The 11,438-nt window shown below is 31.2% G+C and overlaps 1 protein-coding gene across 13 annotated transcripts in view; it reads right to left on the minus strand.

Moving 5' to 3' along the window:
- LOC122633572 (polypyrimidine tract-binding protein 1) overlaps window positions 1–11,438 on the minus strand; it is a 305,402-nt gene that overhangs the window by 16,122 nt on the left and 277,842 nt on the right. For all 13 annotated transcript variants that reach the window (XM_043821596.1, XM_043821591.1, XM_043821593.1 and 10 more), the window contains one exon: window positions 5,448–5,499. In XM_043821596.1, the coding sequence (XP_043677531.1) occupies window positions 5,448–5,499 (52 nt within the window). The remainder of the gene's footprint in view (window positions 1–5,447; window positions 5,500–11,438) is intronic.

Below are 11,438 nucleotides of genomic sequence, written 5' to 3' on the forward strand. Positions count from 1 at the left end.
AGAGCTTGTACCTGGCCAATTGTAAAATCCACCTGATCGAAAGATCGATTCTCGAATATTAAACGAACAACGAGATACGAATGTTTGAAAAATGGTTGTTAAAGTCGAGACTACTAGGGGATTTCTTTCTAGAGATTTATGAATGTGGTTACATATAGATTCAACTATGAAAATCAATACTATTCTCCTATATATATATATATATCGTCAAAAAATTCTGTATGTGTGTGTGTGTGTGTGTGTGTGTGTGTGTGTGTGTGTGTGTGTGTATGATGAAACTATATCTTTTTTTTATTTTATTTTATTTATTTATAAAATATATAAATGTATATATAAAGTATATAAAGTAAATTATTCGAATGAAAACATTTCACTCCTATCGATCGTACATTGTATAACAAAACAAATCGTAGATGTAAGAAAGAAAAAAAAAACAAAAAAAAAACAAAAAAAAAAGAAAGAAATTTTACGAAAAATCATTACTATCGTATCAACGTCAGTGATCTTGAAATATATATTTCGAAAAAAAGAAAAGAAAAGAAAAATAAAAAAGAAAAAGACCAATTAACCATCGATCGATCATAAAAAATATTAAGAGTGAAACGCGAGTGTAACTAAAAATAGTTGAAAGAAGATCTCGTTTGAAATTAGTATTTTGATTGTGTAAGGCGAAGAGAGGTAGAGAGGTAGAGAAGTAGATAGATAGGGAGGGAGGGAGGGAGGGAGGGACGAAGGACGAGGTTAGATAATATGGCACGTGATATTCATTCGTACCGGTGATTTCGTTGCGAAGAGACGTGTCGCGAGCTTTAACGGGGAATTTATTATATCGTTATTTCTACTGCTTTTGCTTCGTTTATAAGAAAGAGAGAGAGAGAGAGAGAAATACATACGTAAGTACATATATATATATATACATACATACATATACATACATACACATACATACATACATACATATATATATATATACATACACACGTGTATACATTACGTCTGCATATACATAACATACACACACATATATACAAAAATATATCTGTATACACAGATATACAATATAGGAAGTGGGACTACGGTTGGAATAGAGAAAAGAGAGTTAAACGCGCTTATACAATATGATACGCCAAACCAACGAGGGGGAGGATAAAGAAGGGGTAAAAGGGGGAGAAAGAGGAGGAGGAGGAGGAGGAGGAGGAAGAGGAGGACGCCTTTCCCCGCCTGTATTATTCCATTAACAGTGCACGAATGATATGGAACAAAGTTTTAGCCGGCGGCGACGTTATTTAATTTTCGAACGTGCTTACACAAAAGCTCGGATCCATTCACGAATGCGTTTTAAATGAAATGAAAAATGCGAGATTCCGTTCTCTTTTCTCTTTTTCTCTTTTCCTCTCTCTCTCTCTCTCTCTCTCTCTCTCTCTCTCTCTCTCTCTCTCTATTTCTTTATTTCTTTCTTTCTTTTACCTTTACCATAGAATATTACCGACTTTAAACCCCCTCGAGCATATACGCGTGTAATATAAAGTTTAACGAGAGGAAAAAATTTGTTTCGTAAAATCAGTTGTCCCTTTTGCCTATTTACTCGACCATTTTGTTTTCTCTTTCTTTTTTCTTTATCTTTCTGTTTCTGTTTCTCTCTTTTCCTTTCTCTCTATCTCTCTCTCTCTCTCTTTTTTTTTTTTCTTTCTGATAGAGTGTAAAAATAAAGAAAACATTCGATAGTATCGTTAAGTAAATTTAACGGTGACGTATACATTTTTATTTTGACGTTACAATTTGTACTATGGTGATAGCTCGGAACCATAAATGTGAAAAACAAACATAAATATGGACAGTATGATCACGAAATATAACTTTTGTTTGAAACCATCAGAATGAATAACGATCTATTTCATGGTGCTGTCCACGTTATATCTATCGTTTACCTTTTTTTTCTCTCTCCTGCTTCATCTGAACAATGAATTTTTCGATAGATACAAAAAGAGAGGGAGAGAGAAAGATAAATGAATAGTCAATAATGACACGAATATTTTCATTTTTCATCCTTTAACCATTTCTGTTGGATGCAAAAGAACAAGAGAGAGAGAGAGAGAGGGGGGGGGGGAGGGAGAGGAAGAGAGAAACGATGAAATTTTGAAAATACCACGAATTATAGCCCGGAAATTGGAATAGCAATGAAAACGAAATTTTCAAAGAAATTTCTACGAAGCTTCAAATTATCGGGGTATCGATATTTGCGGAATAGATTGGGTTGACTATGAAACAAATTCATTTTGTTTTTATTTCTATTTTTTTTCTATTTCATGTTTTTCTTTTTCTTTTTTTTTTTTTTTTTTTGAATTTCATGACCAATCGCATACGAGATTTCACGAAAACTATCGATAACGAGGATCAAATGTCACGCCTTCTATGGTTTCTATGTATCCTTTTTTGTATATACCATATACACACACATTATATATATATACACATACATACATATGTACACACGTACATATGTACGTATGTCTGTATGTATAGGTATAGACAAGTTTATATACATAGACACAAACATGATATACATATATATACACACACACACACATATATATATACACACGTGTATGTCTATATGTGTTGTATATCTATAGTGGTATTCAGCAGAATTTTGCGATAAACTTTATAGAGGGACGATGTTAAATCGACCATTCGAAAAATTTCATTTCACGGTATATGGCCGATGTAAAAGCTTTTGCATTCGCACGATCGACCCTATCGATATATCTCGAACGATCATGGACCATCGTCGTTATTAAATGTTTTGCAATGTCGAAGGAGAGAATATAACACGCTTCGAGATACATTGATAAGCATGATCGTACGAGTAACGTCAAACTTACTAAACGTTGATATTTTATTTTTCAATAAATAATAACAATAACAAGTATCATCCCGTTATATCGAAAATCATCAAGATCATTATTAATATCAGTTGCTTATCCTTCAAAATTTTTACAAAAAAAAGAAAAAGAAAAATTGAAAGAGAAAGTGGAAAATAGAGAGAGAGAAAGAGAGAGAGAGAGAGAGAGAAAAGTATATCGACGAAAACGTTTCATACCGTTATTTAATTTATTAATTACTATAATAGAATAATTATTTCAATCGAATGAGAACAAGAAGCTTTGATTATAGAGTTCCATAAATTTTCTTTCCTTTCGTACTTTCATCGCGGTTCACTCGAGAGTTATTTTATCGAAAATTGAGAGAAAGAGATAGACAGATAGATGGAAATAGAGATAGAGAAATAGACACACACACACACACACACACACACACACACACAGGGAAAGAGAAAAATAGAAGAGAACAACACTCTTGGTCTCGGCTACGTCACACGCATGAATTCGTAGAGAACATTCTACGGATGCAGTTCCGAAAGCCCTCTTTTCCGTCTCGCACCGATTTTCAACATGTTGAGAGAGATATGGTCGCTTGAACTATCCATATTTTCTCTTTCATCTATTTCTATCCCTCTTTCTCTCGTTCTATCTTTTTCTTTTTTTTATCTCGCATACTACGGACTCAGACTTTTTTCACGCCTATATTGCTAATGGAAAAACCTGACGGGCAAGAATATTAACTTTTACGTATTCCTACGTAACTCGATAATAACGTGATTTCATACTATACTCTCGTCCTCTTTCTATCTCTTTCTTTTTCTACGTCTATTCGTCTGTTTGTCTGTCTCTCTTTCTTTCTCTCTCTCTCTCTCTCTCTCTCTCTCTCTCTCTCTCTCTCTCTCTCTCTCTCTCTCCCTTTTTCGTACGTTGATTCAGAAAAAAAATCGAATTGAGTTCTATTCCTGGTTTTGTTCCTCCTCTTTTTCTTCTTCTTCTTCTTCTTCTTCTTTATTTTTCTTCTTCCTTTTTTTTATATCACTTTATCAACAAATAGAATTCACATGTCCGATGCAAGATGTAAAAAATGTTACTAGTATACGGATATACTGAAAAATTTCTAATTTCCCGTACGTTTAATTGTCTCGTTATTAACTATTGTTCGTTGTATCACGAATTTACGAGTGAACGATTTATTTGAGGGGAAACAAAAAAAAAAAAAAAAAACAAAAAAAAAGAACTATTCGAATACGTAGGGAAATGTAAAAATTTATTTCTCGTTCATTAATTTTTTTCGTTTGCTAAAAAAGACACGTTTGTTAATTTTTATTTGAAGAAAGTTTGTCCGAATACGTGGAATATGAAAATTGTTTCTGTTAGTGCAAAAAAAAAAAAAAGAAAAAAGGAAAAGAAAAAAGAAAGAGAGAGAAAGAGAGAGAGAGAGAGAGAAGGAAAACAATTTCCTCCTTTGTAAATTACTATTAGTTATGCCATATTTATAAATTTAATTTATAAAATGTCTGTCTGAATACAAAGAAGTAGGAATATTCTTTCTCTTTTTTAATTTCCTTCTTATAAATTATTATAAAGTCACATGGCACATTTATAAATTTAATCTACAGAATGTCCATCTGAAATACGTAGAAGAAATACGAAAATTCTTTCCTTCCGTTATAAATTTCTCTTTAGGAATTATTACTTTTAACGTAGCATAACATATTAATAAATAAGTAAAAACGGTTCAAAAAAATTAGCTCAACGCGAAGATTATGAAAAAATTCATTTCGTATCGAGAAGAAAAATATTACATCGAACGAACAAATGAACGAACGAACGAACGAACGAACGAACGAACGAACGAACAAACGAACGAATGAACGAATGAACAAACAATTAATCAATAATCAATCTATCGATTGATTAATTAATTAATGAGAAATAATAATTAATTTTCTCGATCGATCGATCAAGTAAAAACAACTTCATTAATTATCTCGGCTTACAATAATTCTCTCTCTATACAAAATTAAAGTAAATCTCGAATGAAAATCTCTTGTACGTTTCTATCTTTTGTAAATATCAAAAGTATATTTTATATATAGTACAAACGAGAGAAAGATACGTGGTACGTAGAGAGAAAGACAGAGAGAGAGAGAGAGAGAGAGAGAGAGAGAGAGAGAGATAAAGAGACGAAAAAAAAAAGGAAAATTCTTGGAAATTGTTTAAAAGAAAAAGAGAGAAAGAGAGAGAGAGAGAGAAAAGAGTGAAAGAGAGGTCGATAGCAAACGAGAGAACGGACGAAAGCTGTAACGGTGTCGAGAGCGCTCGTCGTATAGACGACGAGAAGTGCAAAGTAGTAAAGTGCCGTCGCGTGTCAGTCGTGTAAGAGGCCAAAGTGCATGTATGTACGAGGTGCACATTCAATACACATAGAATATACAACCTTCTGCATATATGTACACAAACGTATATACGTATATATATATATATATATATATGTATGTATGTACATATACATGATGCTCCTTCTCTCTATGCTATTATACGTATAGATAACGCAACACTTACTGTTCTTCGTGAAGGTGACGATCTTCAAGACCTTTCCGAAACGTGTGAATATCTGTAAAATAATAAAACAAATCTGTTATTATTTTTGATCCATGAATTTGTAAAATAATGAATATAGAACGTGTGGAAAAATTATTCGTAAAAGAAAGTAATGTTGATTTTGGAAAAAAAGAAAAATAATCGTCTTTAACTTCATCTATCTACACACACACACACACACACACACACACATATCTGTTTTATATTATTATGTTGGTAAAATAGTTTCTAGTAAAATAGTATCGAGATTAATAATATTTATAAAGGTTATTACGAGAGAACGACGGACGTTGTAGAATAATATTTCGTTTAGTTGAATTCTAAATGGTATATGATATAGACGAGAAAATTGGGGTAATTTGAAGTTTCGATTAAAAAAATTTTCTATCACTGACGTTAATCATTCGTCATCGTTACCATTATCGTTAACATTACCATTATCATTATCATTATCATTATCATTATTTGTACGATTGGAAAAATAGAAAGAAAGAAGAGAAAAATGGAAATAAAAGAACAAATTTGCTGACACATCGTTTCAATTATCAAAGAGGTACTTAACAAATATAATTACTATTATCATTATCATTATCATTATTTCGTTATCATCGTCGTTATCACTGGCGCCTACATTATTATTTATGTAATAAAATTATACAGGCAATACAAAAAAGAAGAGATAAGAAAAGAAAAAGAAAAAAAAAAAGAAAGAGAAAATTAGGAAGAGAAATAAAAAATAGATGATCGAAATAATAAGAATGATCAAATAGATATTTGCGAACTATGAATTATAATTACAAATTATATATTATTAACAAGCTACGATCTGTTTGTTAAACACGAGTAAGTAAAGGACAAGGACAGTTTGTTTGTGTGTTTCTATGTATGAGAGAATGATCGAGAGAAAGAGAGAGCTAGTGTATGGTTGAATGCGCTCGATGATGTCGCGTACGCGTCGATGGGGGTTCACCGATCGAATTAATGTCACGAATGCAAATATTTGAGCCATTCGCCGTTTCCAACGTTCATGTGTGACCGAGGCTAGTCGATCGTTATAAATCATCGGAGTTATGGGATTTTCGATTATTCACTTCTCGCCGTCTGTCCTCCGGCATGGAAACGACATAGAGCGATGTGATGTGTGTACGTGCGTGTCTGTGTTGGTATACGCGCGTCATGCAAATTAATTAGCAGAAAATAACAGAAACGAATATGGCTTGGTATATATGGAAGAAGTAGGAGTAGGAGAGAGAGAGAGAGAGAGAGAGAGAGAGAGAGAGAGAGAGAAAGAGAGAGAGAGAAAGGGATGGAAAGAAAGGATATGGAAGAGAACAAAAAAAGGAGATTTGATGAATATAATTCGAGTTCTTTCGACATTCGTTTGTCAAAATTCGCGAGAAAAGAAGAAAAATATTATATATATTGAAATATATAGAGTGGTCCATCGTGTAATGGTAATCGTAATTTTTTAATACACTTACTTTTGATAATTTGAGAAAAAGAAAAAAAAGAAAAAAAAGAAAAATAAAAGTCACGAACATAAATTAGATATAACTTCTAGTCGCCGATAAGTTACGTTAGTAATAATAATTATAATAATAATTAGCACAGAGACTTATTTTTTTGTCGATAACAAAGCAAGATCACTTTTTGACTTCGTTAATACTTTAAGTTATTAATTACGATTCGAGATAAATAGGTTTCAAATTTGCTTAAGCGTAATACTTCGGCATCGTTGGTAGTTCGTTAGAAATGTGAACGATAAACGAGAACTACATAAATATTATCGTTCGGTGTGGTTATTTAATTGAAGCAGTATCTTTACGAGGACGAACTAATATCCCATAGTTGTAAAACATTTCGTTATTGTTACTAGCCATAAATAGTAATTTATCGAAGAGCGTAACTCTCTCTCTCTCTCTCTCTCTGTTGTAAGAGGTAGAGAATTCAATTTGAATACTGCTTGAACTAGTATATGTTATTTCCATTTGTTTGCTATTTACACCTCTTGTTTCTAGTGAACACCCTCGATAACGAAAAATTGCGCTTTAATAAAAATAAAAACAAAAACAAAGAGGAACCGATGGTTACGATTAGAAAAAATACAAAAGTAAACAAAAAAAAAAAAAAAAAAGAAAAAAATCGAAATAACCTCGCTATTTTACTAAAAAAGAAAAAAGAAATTGTCCGATCGATTATTACTATTATTATCATTATTGTAATTTATTGCCGGATAGAAACTCTTCAATTTATAGATGTATATGTAAGTATAATAATATAGATGTTATTATTATCTATTTAAAATATATGATATACACATACACGTGAACGCACACAAATAAAAAGTGTTTCCACTTTTTTCGAATTTTATATATCTATATATGTATATAAATATATATATATTTTTTTTATCTGTTCGTTTAATGCAAGCCAATAGTACTCGAAAATATAAATTCTTTATACAGATTCGACATCGATGAGTGGCGTCTGCTGCCTGCTTCGTCGTATGGTATGCGTGTACGATATAAAATATTCGAGCAACGTTAAAACACGAAAAGAGTGGCACATTAATGGCTGGAGAATATGTATTCGTTTTCTATCTCTCTCTCTCTCTATATATCTCTATCTCTATCTATCTATACATCTACCTATCTATTCATCTTCCTCTTTTTTTTTTTCAGAATTACTTACATTCGAAATCCTTTATTTTATTCGACAACATATTTTTATTTCTATTTTTCTGTTCTCATTCTTCTTTCTTTTTTTTTTTTTTTACAAATACACATATATATATTTTTTTCTATATTTTAACAACAGGATCGTCGTGTTTGAAAGAAAATAATAATTACTAACTCTCGATTGATCCATTCAATTTCTTTTCTTTTCATATTATTATTACTATTATTATTATTACTTATATTATTATTTTGAATCGTATTTTTCATATTTCCATTCATTAAATTTTTACCCTTGATTATAATATTATATTGAATCAGGTACTACGTGAGAAGACATTGAGCATAGTAAGAGGAGAAACGAAAGAGGATTATCGATTAAACTCTCGATTTTCGAGACAGCTTATAAAGTTAACAGACATTTTCGTCAAAGGAGCTAATAATAAATACACACACACCTATACACACCCACATACATACGTACTAGTTAGAAGAAGAATCTTACTGAGGTATTATCGTTTGGATAATTAGTAATTAGTATCTCAAACGATTAAATCTCCCTCTTTCTCTCTATCTCTCTCTATCTCTATCTATCTCTCTCTCTATCTCTCTCTCTGTCTCCGCGTCTATCTCTATTTATCTATTTATATATTTAATCTCTTTCTCTTTTTCGAATAAAAGAGCAAAGATAGAGATGGAAAAACAAACGAGATGTTTGTTTATATAGCTATATATTTAAAACTAGAACTGCACTCTATGTACACACACATATACAAAGATATACAGACACATTCACATATATATTTATATAAGTACCTAGAAAATAAGCCATTAAATGGAGATCAATCGAACGTTTCTAAAACCCTCAACTCGACCTTTAAAGTACCGACGATAATAATAGTAGTGACAATAATAACGATAATAATAATAATAATAATAATAATAATAATAATAATAATAATAATAATAATAATTTGCACAATGGTAGGGAATATATTCGGGAAACGAGACATCCGGAAAGTGTTTTAATTGTACCGAAGAACGCGCATTAGTAGAGATTCGCAAAATTACGCGAGCCAAATGGGCGCGAGCAGTTAGGATATTTATGTGTATATGTGTGTGTGTATATGTGTATCTGTCTGTGTGTGTGTGTGTGTGTGTGTGTGTATCTCTCTTTCACTCTCTTTTCTGTTTGCTCAGAAAAAGCTATGCCAATAACGATAAAAATCGCAGCTTTTCTTTCTCTCTCTTTCTCTTTCTCTCTCTCTATGAGAATAGATTCTCATTACCGTTTCGTTTAGGTTAGTCTGCGGATAGAACGACGAATATCATTTTCACGGTAATTGCACATGGAAATTCTAAAAGTTTATTGAAGAAAATATTGCTGCGGTTTCTTTCTTTTTTTTTTTTTTTCTTTTTCTTTTATTTCTCTCTCTCTCTCTCTCTCTCTTTCTCTCTTTCGCTCCCTGTTCAGAAACGACCGAATGATACGAAAATAAAGTTAACAATAAGCGTTATTGTAAGGGATGTTATTATACTTAACGATTCTCATGAATTTTATAGGATATAGTAACGACACAGGATTACAGGTTTCCCATTTTGCGTTTTAAATTTGTCGAAATTCGTTTCGAAGTTAATACGTCGAATGTATCCTTCGTATTTATTAGATTTAAAAAGATATATATATATATATATATATCTCGTTTATATTTTATATGTATATATAAAATATATATAAATATAAACAATATATATATATATATGTATCGTTTATATTTTATGTAGAGCAAAAGTACGGTTACATATACGTTATCATACAATTTTCAGTAACAGAAACAGAGAGAGAGAGAGAGAGAGAGAGAAAGAGAAAATAAGTGAGTAAAATAGAATATATTCGATATTGATATATTGGAATTTTTAACGATTGCGTTTTCGATTTCATATACATATATGATTCGGTCGAAAATCGTTGGTAAATACAGTAGTAAAGCTTTCGAACCCTTTCCCTTTGGTTCTCTACCAATGTTTACAACGTATATCTATAGGATAGCTAAATAAACCGACGAATACAGAAAGAGAGTGAGAGAGAGAGAGAGAGAGAGAGAAAGAGAGAGATTATATCGGATTGGAATAAAATGAACGAAAAGTGATAGTTCTAAATTGAAATTGATAACTACAAAAATCCTATGTATTATCCTGTTTCTACATCGGAAAATGAAATTAGGTTTGTAATCGTCAAGGATATTCAACTTTTGAACTTTGATCAATGAGTATATCTTGTGTATATATATATATATATATATACGTATAGAAGAGAGAGAGAGAGAGAGAGAGAGAGAGAGAGAGAGAGAGAGAGAGAGAGAGAGAGAGAGAGAGAGAGAGAGAGAGAGAGAGAGAGAGAGAGAGAGAGAGATAGAACTATCATGAAAATGGCAGACAATAATATTAATTAAATCCGCATTTAATTAATTACTCAATACTCCGGGATATTTTTCGGCCACGCAACGACGCAAATTATCTCGATAAATTCCTGGAAATCTCCGCCATTACCGCCTGCTGCAATACGCGTTATTAAATATATTCACTTATATGAAAATCTATGTGAGCGAGAAATCGTTATATGTTGTATATGTATGTATATATATATGTGCATAATATATATATATATATATATATATATATATATATATTCGTTGCTGAAAATATTCAAGCTACCACAAATTAGCGAATCTACCGCGTTATTAACCCCCTTCAACCCTCTTCCTTTCCTGGCTTTACCGATATTCTCGATGCTCTTTCGTTTATTACATTTTATTATTATGTACCGCAGGTCTTTCGACGATAGTGCCGTTTTACCTCTCCGTGCGAAAATTTCTCTATATTCTGTTTTTAATTAATCGCCACAAAAATAATATTAAAAGCGAAGAAAAGCAGAAAGAAAAGCGAAAAGAAAGAAAGAAAGAAGGAAAGAAAGAAAGAAAAGAAGAAATTATGATGATAATGAATAAATAGGAATTTACGTGAAATGTTATGAAATAAAGAACTTATATCGAATAGTATTTAATAATAAACGATTAATAATAATAATAATAATAATAATAATAATAATAATAATAATAATAATAAAAGAATAGAAGACAATATAATAATTAATAATTATTACTTGATATTGCACACAAGAGTATAGTTTTACACTTTTATATAATACCTATCAAAGTATAATAATGCAATTTTCAAGAGAGAGAAAAAAAACAGAGAGAGAGAGAGAGAGAGAGAG

Source organism: Vespula pensylvanica, chromosome 12 (assembly GCF_014466175.1).
Source record: "Vespula pensylvanica isolate Volc-1 chromosome 12, ASM1446617v1, whole genome shotgun sequence".
Classification (NCBI taxonomy): Eukaryota; Metazoa; Arthropoda; class Insecta; order Hymenoptera; family Vespidae; genus Vespula; species Vespula pensylvanica.